This window comes from Salminus brasiliensis, chromosome 22 (assembly GCF_030463535.1).
Source record: "Salminus brasiliensis chromosome 22, fSalBra1.hap2, whole genome shotgun sequence".
NCBI classification, from domain to species: Eukaryota; Metazoa; Chordata; class Actinopteri; order Characiformes; family Bryconidae; genus Salminus; species Salminus brasiliensis.
In genome coordinates this window covers 4,179,003-4,195,296 of record NC_132899.1, presented here as the reverse complement: position 1 = coordinate 4,195,296, position 16,294 = coordinate 4,179,003, and the positions used below count along the sequence as shown (strand labels likewise).

Here is a 16,294-nt window from a genome sequence, read left to right as displayed (position 1 = left end):
CCCTCACCAGGGTTTTCTCTGAGTACTGCTCAGACTCCACCCCACCCCCTTCGCTTCGAAACAGCCCTTACTTATGTGCTGCAGTCTCTCCTTATACTGCTGACGTCCTCCTGTAGTGAAATAGGCAAGGAGAACTCCGACTCTACATCATGTTTGAGGGTGTAAAGCATTTCTAAGAGCTGATTCCTTCCAGTCTGTGCAGTTAGAGGACGGCGCACAGCAGTGCTGTGTCAGCATTTGTACTTTTTGCCACATGTTACAGCACCGGCGAATGTTTATTATCCATGTACTGAGTAGATAGCATGCTGTGATTAGGCATTGTCATGCATTTGCAGTACAACAATGGTCACATGTCTGAATAGTAGGGTTGTAAACGATAGGAGCATATTAGGATCATTAGGTACATTAATATGTAAACCTGTAAGGTATTACATCACATTGGAATGCATTGAATCACATATCACAGGCTAGTGCGTTAGCCTGGGGCTTCTGCATTGGCTGATGGTTAGAATATGACCACATGGAAGTCTGATATATGGCTGTATATAGTTTTCTTCAGTAGAAGAGCCACTAACATTCCCAGATTGGGAGGTTTTTAACAATGTAGCTCTGAGCCCTTGCTGTAATTTGTATGCATGATCCCCTCACACTTGATGAGTAGCAGTTAGACTGTAGGGCCGGTCTAGAGCTGTGAAATTACACTGCTAAAACTATAAGGTCCTTGAGGATCAAATTTCAGTTTGAAATTGTGGAGGAAGCTATTTATAAAAAAAAACACAGAAGGTTTTTTAAAGCACCTTAAGAGGTTTCTCCACAGTTTAAAACTGAAGAACATCCAAATGTTCCTCATGGATCTTATACTTTTAACAGTGTACACTACATAGAAACACAGTTCTGAGTAAATGTACTGTTTCATTCCTTCTCTGATACAGAAATGTGCATGACTTCACAGATCTGAAGTGGAGCAACGGTCTAACTGCCTGCTTGGCATAGCTTTGAATTTCCTCAATACCACAGCCCTTCAATGTCAAGAGTCTGACAATAGGAAAGCTTCCCTCATGCAATGAGGGGGCAGTTTCAACCTGCAGATGGAAATGAACAGTAGACACATTGAGGGGGAGGAGCCACAGACTAAACATCGTACAGAGTATTTAATCAATTTCAGCTCCAGCTCATCTGTGAAGGGGTGGATATTTTAGGCAGCAGGTGAACAGTCAGTTCATGAATGTGAGGTTTTTGAGTTAACTCAGTTAACTCCTTGTACTGAAGTCCCCTGAACCTTATGCATCTTAATTTAGTCAACAAACTATTAGTAAATGAGCTGCAGCTGAAAGTGATTGAGTTTTGTGGCTCCACACCATCCATTTGATTACTGTTATTCCCATATGCAGGTTGAGACTCCCCATATCACATAACATCCCCAGATTGGGAGTTTTTTAACAATAGCAGTTAGACTGTAGGGCCGGCCTAGAGCTGTAAATTACACAGTTAAAACTATGAGATCCTTGAGGAACTACTGGAGGTTTTTCAGTTTGAAACTGTAGCAGAACCTCCGAAGGTGCTTTAAGGAGCCTTCAAGAAACCCCTTTCTTCAAAAAACCTTTACTTGCAGGTTCTTCAAAGCACTTTAATCTGTAACCAGTGCGTTATCTGAAGTTGGACTGACAGCATTTTTGCCTCTACACCGAATGCAGAACACTCAGTGTTGACTACCACCTACACGGCCTGCTCAGAGAGTGTGTGTACATGCTTGAGTGAGTGAGTAAGTGATTGATTGAACGTTTTTATTTGTGTTTGTGTGAGATGTTCACCTGGTCAAGAGAAAACACACCTTATTTATTTCCTTATTTACTTACTCTACGTGCCGTGTGTATGTGTGTCCGCGTGTTGTGTCACATGCGTTGATGTAAGAGTGCATAAAACCCCCCGGACCTCGCGTCCTCCATCCCGTTTCTCCATCCTCCCATCCCTCCACCCCTGCATCTTTCCAGTTCCGACACTTAAATCACGAAAATAGCCTCCCATCAAGAGGGTCATTTCAGAGGGAGGAAAACCCCTGAAACAGTCAGTCATCTTGGAGAGAGCAGACCACACACACACACACACACACACACACAAATCTCCAGTCTCCGAGCTCCCATCATTTTCGTGGTTCAGCTATAATGTGGTGCTGTGCCCTTGCCGTGCCCAACTGAGACAGAACAAATGGAAATAACCCATGGTGACTGATTCTCTAAGCAGGAGAATGACCCCCTTACCCAGAGCTTTGTACCATACGCCGGCTAAGTGCATTTGTCGTGTGTATCAGCTTCATGCTGGGCGCTGTCCTTTTTTTCCGAGGTGATTTAGCTGCTATGGGCTCCATACAGTAAGCCATTTACCCCCTGTACATTTACCCCCTCCTAACACTCAGCTGTGTGGCCCATCGTTGAAACCCTGCATAAATGGTTACTTCATAGACGAAAACAACAGCCTACATGCATTCCCTCGATGGACTAGTCCATGCTCCACCCACAAACGTTCTATTGGTTGAAGCTTTAACATCACCCACCCTGGTTACATAGCATTTCTAGTGTTACATATATGTTTATTAATAAGATCGTCTGTGGCTCCTCCCCCTTCTACCTTTTTACTGTTTATTCCCATCTCTAAGTTAGGTCACATGGAATAGGGGAGGCTTCCTATTCTCAGACTCCTGACCATTGAGGATTGTGATGTGGGATTCAAACTCATAAGGCAGTTAGACAGTCACTCCACTCTAGATCTGTGAAGCCATGTTGATTTCTGGTTCCAGAAGAAGGGGAAGGGAAGAGCTGTGTTTTCATGTAATGTAATTTCACAGCTCTAGACCGGCCCTACAATCTAACTGCTGCTCAACATCAAGTGTGAGGGGATCATAAGTTCAAATCCCAGCAAGGGCTCAATGCTCCATCGTTAAAAACCTCCCAGCCCTGGGTTGTCATATGACAACATCAGAGAAACATACAGTTCACAAAACATGTTTTTGTGAACATACAGAAACGTGATTACAAAAATTATATAGAAATGCTATTAATTTCTGGTCATATCTTTATTATGGTCTGATGTTAAATGCTACATAGCCGTCCTTTACATATTTTAACTAGTAATATTACAATGGGATTGTTCCAGATCCAGGTACTTCAGGATCACTTCAGGACCTACTTTCTTCATTCTGATAGTAGATCTTGTGAGCTAGTCTGAAGAACAGAGCTCGGTTCCTCCAGTTTTCTCCTGGACGCCCCCCAGTCCAGCCAGCACAGCATGGAGGATGTGTTCAACTCCATCATCATCATCAGCAGCAGCAGCTCACCTGATTTACCATCATTAAGCCCTGATTTACCACCAAACCAGGTGTTAATCTGAGGAGAACTCTAAATAATACTAGACTCCATGAGAGAGGAGAACTTTGGAGATGTTCTAATGATGAACACAGTGATGGAGAACCTCCACCACTTTCTGTAGGAGTGTTATTATTAGTGTTTATTCTAATATTAGCACTGCCCAGATAAACTGAGATTTGTGGTAGCATTAAGTAAACCTCAATATTTGCAGTTATTTAATGAATGCATTTGTAGATGGAGCACAGATCAGTTCAAACTAGATTTGCCTTATCATCTGATGTCCTTCAATATTAGACCAATATAAGTGGACCATGAGGTAAAGCTTACACTACTTTAGAGGGTCTAAAACCAGGAAGGTCCTCACTTCTCTCTGCATAGTGAGAGTTATCCTAGCCCTGTAAGAAGGTACGCCTGCAGAAGAGATGCTTTAAGTGTGTATATGCCCTATAAAACACAGAAAGACAGAAGGAAATGAGGGGTCCCTTGTGCTGAACATCTCCCTGAGACTCGCCTCGACCGCGTCCACCGTTGTTTCTCTGAGTTAGCTAGTTGGCTGCATCCCTCTGACACGTAATTACTGAAGCGCTCTTAATCACAGCAGAGTGGATTAACCATGGGGACACCAGGTCATGGCGTCAGGACCACGACGCTGGATTACGTCACTCTTCCCCATACTTTTAGACCAATAGAAACACAGCCCGTGTGATCACACAAGGGTTCCAAACATTAGAATTATAATTACTGTCTATAATAAGACTGTATGGTCTGAGATCCTTCACGTGTAGCTTTTGAACACTGCACCATTGACCTATGCTGCATAAAGGTAAAACTATAAAGAGCAGCAATTTTAAGGAACAGGAATTCTAAATTAGACTATGCAATACGCTTTATTAATTATGACCTTTATTACTATATAATTGGAATTGTTGAAAATGTGAATGATTACATTATTTTTTCGTAATAATGCACAATACACACTGTGTTACAACCCTGTTATGCTACTAGAGCATGAATTATTACCTATATTTACATTGTATTAGTATGTCACTGGCAGGACTTGAATTAAAATGGGTTCTAGATAGTGTCAGGTGTTTTGTTTCATGTGAGTTTATTGGGCTAATAGGAGTTTGATAAGTCAGTAATGCTCCATATTCTAAAGTGAGGTTCTACTCACTAGATATTTCATTTAAATGAATCACAAATGCAGTCCCTATTCATGATACTCTGGTTGCAAAAAAACAATAAACGCTACTACGTCAGTATGAGCTCCATACAGAAGTGCAATGGACAATTCAGGTGCTACACATAGTATTCATCGCTAATTACGGACTTAACAACACAAGATAATTAGCATAACAGGGTGGTTTATTACAACTTCTAATGTAAATATTAGGGATTTACAAATAGCACATTGCCAATTCTGTAGGAATAAAGGTCATAATGAATAAAGTTTAATGCATAGATTAGAAATGTAGACTTTACTGAACCAAGAGCAAGACCAACAAGACAACTATTAACCTCATACATCAGTTGGACAACTTCCAACACAGTCGCACTGCAGATATTTCAGGAGAAGTGACACATCCTCCAAATGAGTTTGGAATAACTCAGAAAACCAAACCTAAGAAGAGAGAGAAAACCCGCAGGCTTACCGTCGTCTCTTTTTCTCTTCTCTCCGTTGGAACGAGGGATGCCCAGAATGCCGTTGATGGAGTAGGAGCCTACGGGGTCACTGGATCCACTGGAGACTGGAGGGGACGTCGTGCTGGGCACTATCCAGAGAGAGGACAGATTGACTGAGGAACATGATGGTAAGTTATTTCATTGTAAAACATTTGACATATTTGTTTTGCTGTCACACAAAATCTTGCATCTTCAAAATGATAACTTTACAGTAGAAGGCAATAAAACATATTAATTAAAAATATATATATTTCAAACATTTCTATCAGTCCATTCATCAAAACAATAAGGAAGCACTACCAGATTCACATTCATTCAACCTTTAGAGCTTTTAAATGAGGTTATGTGCTTTATAAATCGTATCAACCTCTAAAGAAAGACTTGATTTTATTACCTTTAGTACTTTTTACTTTTTTAATTTATCCCCTACTCTATTTATTGTTTAGTGTCACTTTCCTTTAGTTTAAGACTGTGTTCTGTGTTTTTTGTTACTTGTCATACGTGTTGCTCTCACCAAGACAAATTCCTTGTATGTGTAACATACTTGGTGAAATAAAGAGATTCTGATTCTGATTCTGATTCTGATTTTATGAGTTTGTAGTCATTCCTAAATAAGAGCCACTAGTATTTCACTGCACTTTTTGGGGATTGCTGTTGACTAAATTTCACAGTACGTGTAGCCATTTAGCTCATATTTTTAATATTTTATATTTATTTAAAATCATTTCAAATGTAACTTAGTTGATATCCAGTGTTTTTGCCATCAGTTTAATCATATTGTTGCTTTTAGGCAAAAAAATGTATTTGCAAATTCGCAATCGTCATAACTTTTAATGAAAATCGAAGGTAATTTTTTTGAGCATTTCTATTGTTCTATTTCTGTTTATCATGAAATTTTAAATTAAACAACTACCATTCTATTTTATTCATCATGAAATTAAAAAACAATTACCAGATTGGAACCATGGGAACATGTGTAGATGATATGCATATCACACAATATAGAGATCTATTTGGACCCTTTTGGAGCTTTTTGTCAATTTGTAGATTTGTTGGTTTTATAACAGATGAATCTGCAAGCAAAATGAGCCTTAATGAACCCAAGGCCAAACCTCCCTATTGCTCTTGTATCTCTCTTGTAAACTCTATTTCTTCATGGCAATATTTTACTAGAAGCGTAACAAAGTAACAAAGTAACAAAGGCTACTTTATTTGTAACAGCCTTTATTGAGTGCATCAGTGAGCTGTGCTGAGCAATGCATACAACTACTACTGCAAGACCAACATGCCAAACACAAAGTAACGGCTGCTAATAGAAATATTGCTGTAATGCAACCTTACTATCTTAACATCTTTATGGGAGTAAGAGGAAGAACTCCCATATTTCATTTACATTAATGTAACTTTGGAACATTTCTATTGGTTCTTTTCACAATGCAAGTATTTTATTTTTAATACTATAAAAATAATACCAATAATAAAGCTACAAAAAAGGTTAGTTTTTATATGACTTCCATGGAAGCTATAATGTTCTAGTAATAATGTGTCCACATACTTTGCTAAAAGGGTTCTTTGAGCTAGCCATAAAAGAAACCACTTTTGGTTCTATGAGGAAGAACCATGTGTAAAACATTTAATTAAGGTTCTCAAACATCTTCTCTTTTGCCAATTTTAAGGTTCTTCACACTCGCACATCTCACAATCTCACCAATATTTCGAAAAGTGGTAATTCTATGGCATCAGCATCTTTTTCTATTTTTATAGGTATATATATATATATATATTATAGGTATAGGTAACATTACAGAGAGATTTTTGAGGGCTTCAATTCTGAGGGTCTACTCAAAAAACCCAAGACCTGTGGTCAGCCTAGTACAGTAGAATGAGCTCACCTATAGTGTGTCCAGGAGCTGAGAGGGACGTTCCATCCGGAGAAGGGTGGTACTGCTGCTGAACCTTCGTCCGGATAATCCTGCAGAGTGAACACCAGAATGGGTTACATACACACAAAACCGCAAAGCCCTGGTCTTGGTCTGGGACTGTAACTGCACATTAACATGGGCGGCCAAGGTATGTGCAGTTTCCAGCCGAGATAGACCTGGAGCCAGTCTAGCTTTTAAAGTGAGAGAGTGAGAAAAGCTCCAGCTGCACTTTTGCTCTGAGTGATCCTGCAAACAAAGCATGAAATCACATCAATTCACCTCAATGATCGACTATGCCATCCTTACCTGCCCTGCGCTAATCATCTCTCTCTCTCTCTCTCTCTCTCTCTCTCTCTACGCCTCCCCTCCCTCCTCTCTCTCTTTTCTTGAGGAAAACCCCAGAGCTGGTGTGAATGAGGTTTTATTGATCCGAACTCAGGAATAAAAAGTTCTGGATTAGCCACTTGGGCAAACGGATGCAAATGGAAGGCTATAAATTACATGTGACAGGAAAGCAATAGTTCCTCGCTGCTTTTGCACCGGCTTACGCCAGCATCTGATTCCTTTAATCCGAGAGGCACTTTGGGGAGAGAGGAGGCTGTCACGCTCGTTTGTAAACTTAAGCTTCATTCATCATCAATGACACTGCGCCACTTTTGGCTCAAATATGCAAGAAAACATGGCTTTGAGGTTGAAAACGGACGCCAAAATAAATGAGGAGATGCCGTAAAATCACCTAGGTGGGTCTCTCGAAGAACCTTTCAGTGGATGAACCAATTTTGTAACCCAAATGAGAACTGTGAAGGTTCCACATCAAATGAAAGGTTGTTCCTAGAAGCTAGGAAGCACTAAACCTCCATGTTTTACCATGCACTCTTAAAAAAAACAAAGCCGCGATAAAGGGTTCTTTGATGCTGTAGAAGACCCTTTGCTGTTTCCAGAAAGAACCATGCTTGGGAAGGTGGTGTGTGAGTGTGAAGAGCCTCTATGTGGATAGTGAAGGGTTCTTCACACTCACTTGGATCTTAATGGAACCTAAAGTAGTTCTGCAATGGCATGGTTTCAAGCAAAAACCCTTTGTAGCACCTTCCATTTTTAAAAGATATCGTAAAGGTTCTTGATGTAAGCGTTCTTTACCAGTCTAAAGGTTCTGCACACCCAAATATCTCTTTTTATGGAACCAAATGTGGTTCTTCTGTGACATTGTGGAAAGGACCCCTGGTAGAACCTTTCATTTTAAGACTGTATGGCCCAAAGGGGATGTAAATGTTCTTGACGTAAATGTTCTTTACCCGTCAAAAGGTTCTGCACACCCAAATATCTCTTTTTATGGAATCAAATGTGGTTCTTCTGTGACATTGTGCAAAGAACCCCTGGTAGAACCTTTCATTTTAAGAGTGTATGGAAAAAAGACACTGTAAATGTTCTTGATGTAAACGTTCTTTACCAGTCTAAAGGTCCTGCGCACTTAAATATCTCTGTAATGGAACCAAACGTGGTTCTTCTGTGACATTGTGCAAAGAACCCCTGGTAGAACCTTTCATTTTAAGAGTGTTGAGGCGATGTAAAGGTTTTTGCCAGTCTAAAGGTTCAGTTCTTTTTTTAAAGAACCAAAAGTGGTTCTTCTATGGGATGTCTAAAATACCAAAGACCCCCTGGTAGAACCTTTCATTTAAGGAGTGTATGGCCAAAAGACATTGTAAATGTTCTTGACGTAAATGTTCTTTACCAGTATAAAGGTTCAGTTAATTTTTAATGCAACCAAAAGTGATTCTTCAATGGCACGGCCAAAATAACCCTTTGTAGCCCCATTCATTAGTAAAAATGTGTGGTAACGGATCTTGATGTAAAGGTTCTTTGCCAATCTAAAGGTTCTGCTTCTGTTAGCACCTTTTATTTTAAGAGTTAATGGCAAAAATGTGCGGTTAAGGTTCTTGATTTAGAGCTTTTTACCAATTTGAAGATCCTTTACACTCAAACTTTTATTTTTATGGAACCAAAATGTGTTTTTTTATTTGCATCACTCAAAGGAACCTTTATAGCACCTTTATTTTCAGAAAGATACCTCAGTTTTAGCTACACATTTTCCCAACTTCTCAATCAGCTGATTGATAATGTGGTTCTCTCTGGTTCTGTCTGACGGTTCTCTCGCTGCCTAACATGTAGATCCCAGCCCTTGACTGCGGTGCGGTTGGAACCAGGTCATCAATTTTATTTAGGTGAAGAATAAAGTGGTTTTAATGTTATGGCAGATCGGTGTATATTTTAGTCTGTGTCTGATAACACTTGTATACATAAGAAAAAAACATAAAATGTGGCTTGTGCAAAAGTATTGGCACCTTAAATACTTTCGCTATATAGAAAAGTGTATATATATACATTAATGTAATATACTTGTTTTTTTAACATTTGGGTGGTCATGAGGACAGAGAAAGTTCCCAAAAAGGTTTAATTATATCAACTGAGAATTCCCTCTCTCTCTTACTGATTTTTTTTTATTTGATGGAGCACCAGAGCAAAGCACTAAGCTGTGTCCAGGCCAAGAACCATGGAGGAACCTCGTTTTTTACAATTGTAGAAGTAAATAAGACACTTATTGTTGGTTCTTCTTCCACCCGCAGTTACGAACACAGTTATATACGGCCATACACACCATTTACATGTTTGACCATCTTTCATTTCATGGCTCATAGAAGATATTGATTGTAAATACATTAAGATTTTAATTCCCTTTGCTTGTCGTCTGGTGATATTGGTGTTGTGGTCATTCCACTCAAAAGTCAGAAATGTTCCCATTTCAAATGACGGTGCTCGTATTGACGTCTGACGAAAGTCGTACGACTGGAGCTCAAATCAGCCTGGAACCGCTGCCCCCAGGCCGTCGCTCCAGCTGTGATCACGTATCAATATTTATTTCTACTCTCTTGTTCTCTCGTTCTCTTATTCTTACTCTCTCTCTTTATATATAAGAGTAATTTGACCCCTTGGCTGCAGTGGGCTGTATAAATCCAGAGGCTTTACACAGGATCCCTGTTCCCTGTTATTGAATAAGTAATTTGGGGGGAATGAATTAATGACACGGCCACAGCCGAAAATCCCCTGAAGAAATATTAAAATTGCCTTACATGTGAATCAATACTATCGAGTGCCATTGAGGTTTGTTTGGATGTCTTGTGGTCAGTGCTGGAAGTGGCTGGTAAAGGACCAGACACCTCGGTGCAACAGGACCTCGGGAAGAGTTAATAATGCATGCCATAGAAAAGTGCTTAAAGCTAAAACGGCCTCTCACTAGGTTCAGCTTTCTACCCAAACACACACACACACACACACACACACACACACACACACATACACACACACTCACAGTAAACAAACACTGTGCAATCTATAGAACCGAAATGAATGGACTTCTACACAGATCAGCCATAACATTAAAACCACCTGCCCAACATTACAGCCAAAACAGCTCTGACCCATCGACGCATGGCCTCCACAAGACCTCTGAAGGCGTCCAGCAGATCCTTTAAGTCCACGTCCTGTAAGTTGTGAGGTGGGCGGGGCCTCCATTAGTCACGTCTATGAATCCTCCCTTGGAGCACTTTTGGTCGGTACTACTGACCACTGCATACTGGGAACACTCCACAACACAAGACCTGCCTAGAACCTGTCTAGAACTTCACCTTCAAGAACTGACGGTTCTCTCGCTGCCTAACATGTAGATCCCAGCCCTTGACTGCAGTGCGGTTGGAACCAGGTCATCAATGTTATTTAGGAGAAAAACATTAAATGGTTTTAATGTTATGGCAGATTGTGTATATTTTAGTTTGGGGACTGCTGGTACTGTCTGACAACACTTGTATACAATATAAATATATATAAAAAAACATAAAATATGAAAAATGTGGCTTGTGCAAAAGTATTGGCACCTTAAATACATTCGATTTTAATATGTAAATTATTTGTTGTAAACTTTCGCTATATAGAAAAGTGTATATATATATAAATGAATGTTATATTATATATATTTTACATTTGGGGGGTCATGAGGACAGAGAAAGTTCCCAAAAAGGTTTAATTATATCAACTGAGAATTCCCTCTCTCTCTCTTACTCTTTCCTTAGCTCTCTCTACCCCCCTCTCTCTCTCCCTCTCTGTAAAACAGGACCTCCATGCATGAATGAATCAACCCAGTTTTTTTATATTAAAAATATAGACACAGGACTGGAATGGGTTTTGTGTTTCATCAGTTAGGAGGCTCTCTCTGCCTTCTGAAGAATAATGGAGTTAATCACAGCTCGGTTACAGCTGCACAATCACATTACCTTACATTCACATTTCCATTTTTGCTCCTAATCAAAGACGTAGTTTCTAAATAAGCAGCCCCAATTCAATTAAAAGCCGTAAAAGTTGAAGGAGGCCCTGTTAATGATATTAATGTGGCCTACATGTCGAGTTGCTCATACGTTTGTGTGAAAAGCTGCTCAGGCGGGTCTTTTTAGGAGACCACGAGGCATGAAATGAAGCTTTTTTTCAGGCGTTTCTCTGTTCGGGTGCGAGACTGCTCTATTCTTTGGTGTGGTCTCATTAAAATGTAAGGCAGGGTTGCTTTATGGAGGAGAGCACCTTCCCCTCCTCTCTCTCTCTCTCTCTCTCTCTCTCTCTCCACCTTTTACTGCTTTAACACCATTGAGGTTCTGCTCCTTATCAGTTACACACTCGTACCTCTGTGGGAAAAGCCTCTTTCCAACCCTGAGTTTTATTACTGCATGTTTTTTATCGACTGATTTATTGGTGGTCTCTTTGTTTATTTATTTTATAATGGCATAATTTACGTATTCAGTTAACAATTATAATTACTAACCAAATAAATAAATTATGCAGTGTATCAGTACTTAATAAAGTATAAAGGGGCAATTTATTTATATATTTCATTATAATTAAGACCTACTTCTACACTCCTAGAAATAAATGTGCTACATGAACGTTTCATAACCTTTTCATAATTTTTGTTTTCATTTTTAAAGTTTTTTTTACATTAAGTGAAGGTTCTTTAAACTTTTGCAAGGTTCTTCACTCTCACTCATCTCTCTTATAGAACCAGCAGTGGTTCTATGTCAGTGGTGACATCCCTCAAATAACCAAATCAGCACCTTTTAAGGGTAGCAAAGTAATCTACTTTTTTAAATAGCTAGCTTTCAAGTTTATTTGTTTATTTATTTTGTCAATGATGTTTCTTTGGGGTGAGTGATTATTTATTTATTTTATTTGTTAATTATTTATTTATTTATTTATTTATAAGTTAGTTAGATATTTCTGTATTATTTATAAGTACTGCTACATGTTGTTACTTGTTTAGATCGTTATTCCATTTGTTTATTTATTTTATTTTATTTTATTTATTATTATTATTATATGATTATACATTTGGGCGATTTATTTAGTTAATTATTCAGTTTATTTATTTAGGTATTTATATTCTCAATATTGATTGTATATATTTATTTATTTATTTTTTTATTATTAATAATTATGGCTACACGGCGCAATATTAAAATTTTATTATTTATTATTTCTTCAGTTTTTGTTATTATTTATTATCTGTCTATCTGTCTGTCTGTCTATCTGTCTGTCTATCTATCTGTCTGTCTATCTGTCTGTCTATCTATCTGTCTGTCTGTCTAAGTAATGAAGTCAGCTTCATTTATCAGTGGTGAGTCTGGAAGCCCAGCTCTACTGTCCAAAGCCTAAAGGTGTGTTTCTCCATGAAGGCTCGTAGTCAACCCTCCCTCCCTCCCTTCCTCCCTCACTCTGCCCCCTTCTGCTGCCCCGTCGGGGGTCTCCGGACAGCGCGGAGGCGCAAGCCGCTTCCAACCACAACTTGAACCCGCGCAGTCAGATCAAAGCCACTTAATACTGCAGAGAACTGGACATCCATCTGTCCACCCTCACCCCGCACACAGCCCACACCACCACCACCACCCTCCATATAGCCACACGTCAGCTGTGATGGAGAATCTGGGTTTACCTGTTTATGGAGGAGACGCTGGGGACGGTCTCGTTATCGCAGATCCCCTCCGCGAGCAGCCTGTCCCGGATCTCCCAGGCGAACATGGTGGGGTTCTGTCTCTTATAGTCCGCGATCTTATCCACCACTTTGGGCGTAGCGACCTTTGGCTTGGAGCCTCCGATTACTCCAGGCTTTATACTGCCCGTTTCGTAGTACCTACACCCACAACACACACACACACACACATCAGCCACATTACAACCCTACAACACCAACAATACATCTATACACCAGTCCCATCCTACACTCTTAAAATAATACATGAAGCATTTTGGGTCCATAAATGAACCTTTTTTGGGAGTGTGAAGAACCCATTTGAAGGTTCTTCACTCTCACAGCTCTCACAGCTCTTTTACAAAAGTGTATCTTCTATGGTATCACTCAAGGAACACCTCGCAGCACCTTTACCTTCAAGAGTGTACAACCTAGTCTTCAGGAAAGGCCTCACCTCAGCATGGTGCTCAGTGAAGGTTCTCAAAACCTTTGAGACGTTCCTCACACTCTTATATCTCTTACAACTCTTTATGGAACTAAAAGAGGTTCTGGAAATCCAAACTTGGTTATCCTACAAATCCAATGACTCGTAGAGAAACCATCGCATTGTCAATTGAGCCCATCTTCGTAATGAGAAGATCCTAAAAGGGGAGAGAGTGTCTTCTCTATGCTATAAGATGAGAAAGACCTGGACAGTCTATCCTGCAGACCTTCACACTGACTATAGACCTGTTTGAGAAGATGCAGGTGGATGCTATGGAGGTATCCTATGGAAAGAATTGGGATTCCTATCTCCTCTGCTGACCTTATTGTCCACCAACCGTGCAAAGTACAGTTTGAAGGCTAGAACAGCTAGAACATTGTCCCACAAATGTCCCACAAAACCCTGAAGCCTTCTTAGAACTTCTCTTTCTTACCTGCCCAGGATCTTGCTCACACAGCCATGGCTGACCCTCAGTTGTCGGGATATGTCGCAGGGTCGGACCCCTTGGTGGGCCAGCTCTACTATCCTCTGGCGCACAACGTCAGGTAGGGGTCTGCCGTTCACGAACACCCCACCTAGCTGGTTCACTCCTCCGTGCCCTATAGGGGACACAACAGCACCACAGGAACAAAACTAACATTACACAAGCTGGTTTACTGTGACAAGCCCTTTAGGGTAGATACCCGAGGCTATATACTGGATATAACACATATATGCTAAATACCTTTCTATATGTATACAGGGATATATAACATCACTCTTCACTCTTCTGTAGAGCACAGCAATGCAATAGCATACATTTAATTACAATGCCCTATAGGATGAGCAACAGCACCAGTGAAATATACAGCATCACAATGCTGGCGAACAACAGGCATGAAGCCTAGGCTCCACACACTGGTTCACTAGTCCATTCCCCTATAGTACTGGCAAGAGCCAGACAGGTAAAGATAACAGTAGGGAAATATCATCACTGGAAATATAGTAATAGTTATTCCATGCCCTGTAGGAGTGATAACAGCCACATAGGAAAATATACATATTACTATTAATACTAATACCATATAATATACTAATAAAATAGTAGAAACAGCAGAGTAACAATGTGTAGAATTTTAAACAGAATTTTAAGCAGAATCTTAAAATTTGGAATCTGCAAAAAAGCAGAATCAAAAAAAGACAAGTTAGCTTTATCTCCGAGTTTTATTTATTTATTTATTTGCTTATTTATTTGTGTGTTTGTTGTTGTTGTTGTGGCTTTTTGTTCCAGTTAAGGGCAAGGTTAAGGTTTGGAGAATGGTAGAATTGTATGTACTCCTTCCAGTACTGTAATACGAAAATAAAAAAAATATTCGTAATGTATTACTTTTATTAATATATTTTTAATTTAATTATCAATGTCTTTATGTATATATCTGTGTCCAACGATTAGTTTCTTTTGTAAATGAAGCTGCTTATATTTCTTACCTTTTTAAATTATTGAAAACATTTTCCTCTTTTGTCCTTTTAACATAAATGCATGTTATATTCGGGCGCCGTAATTATTATTATTATTATTATTATTATTATGAATGTGAAAACAGCCTTTCATTGAATCATTTTAAAGCAAAGTGGCACCCACGTCAATTTTATATTTATATTAGTGTCACAGTGTTACTGCACTACATGCATGGACAATTAGGTGTACTTTTATAAAAACATATTTAACATTTGAAACATAAAAACAAGCTCTATGATTATTAGTTTCTGTAAGATCTAGTCTGGCGTCATCATGGCAGAAAGGCATAAAATAAACAAAGCTTTAAAATGATTTTAAACTGTATTGTGATTTTTGCCGCTCCCTTTTTATGTCCAAACTAAATTTTTAAGACTTAAAATGTCATCATTATTTAATGAAATTTCCTCTTGTCCGCCGTGTTGATACTCCTCTCTGATCACCCCGGTGCTCCATCTTATTAGCCTGATTATGTTACACCTCTTCATATTCCTCTCTTCGTAATTAGAGACCGGTTAGACTTTCAGTTTCTCGTGTTACAACAGCGCTTAAAAACAAAAACAGTTCATTTTAACCCTGTTTTAAATTAGCACCTATTTGAACATGGTTATAGCACAACATACACATTATTGTTTTGTGCTTGTATAGTGTTACTTGGCATTAAAAGAGCCTAGCATTTTTTACTCTATGATTTAGACTAGCCACAAAAATACGCCATGTAATTTCCGACTAAACGTAATTAAATAAATTATGTTATTGTAGTCTATATTAAAACAAGTTTCACACTTTATACACATGAAATGACCCTCTGTGCATGTGTATGCATTTGTGCTACAGCTGTAGACCTGCTTTCTATTTTTTAATCATGCAATTAAAAACGATTTTGAACCCGTTTTGAATTTCTTACAGAAAAGCGGTTTTTAAAATTCGCGTTTTACTGTAATTTGTTGTTAATGTTTAAACCTATTGTTTAATAAATTCTCACACTCTAAACATATGAAATGCTTCTCTAGGCTAATGCCTTCATGGGGGCTTGTTCAGCTTTCTTCTTTTTATTATCATGCAATTAAAAATAATTTAAACACTATCTTACTTCTTACGATTTTTGAAATTTTTGTGTTATTTTAAACTTTTTTTTGTTTATAATAAACCTACTGTTTAATAAATCCTCACCCTCTAAACACACGAAATGCTGCTCTATTCTAATGTCTGATGGGCTAATTTACCTTATTTTTTATTATCGTGTAATCAAAAATGCTTTTAATTTTTAAGCTAAAATTGAACTAA

The 16,294-nt window shown here is 38.8% G+C and overlaps 1 protein-coding gene across 4 annotated transcripts in view; it reads right to left on the bottom strand.

Moving 5' to 3' along the window:
- The window catches only part of pax2b (paired box 2b), a 44,649-nt gene that overhangs the window by 28,133 nt on the left and 222 nt on the right, over positions 1-16,294 (bottom strand). For 2 of the 4 annotated variants that reach the window (XM_072666801.1, XM_072666798.1), the window contains exons 2-5: positions 13,946-14,123; positions 12,993-13,190; positions 6,938-7,017; positions 5,015-5,134 (exon numbers count right to left, since the gene is read on the bottom strand). In XM_072666801.1, coding sequence (XP_072522902.1) covers positions 5,015-5,134; positions 6,938-7,017; positions 12,993-13,190; positions 13,946-14,123 — 576 coding nt within the window. The remainder of the gene's footprint in view (positions 1-5,014; positions 5,135-6,937; positions 7,018-12,992; positions 13,191-13,945; positions 14,124-16,294) is intronic. The other 2 variants (XM_072666799.1, XM_072666800.1) reach the window with 1 other exon arrangement.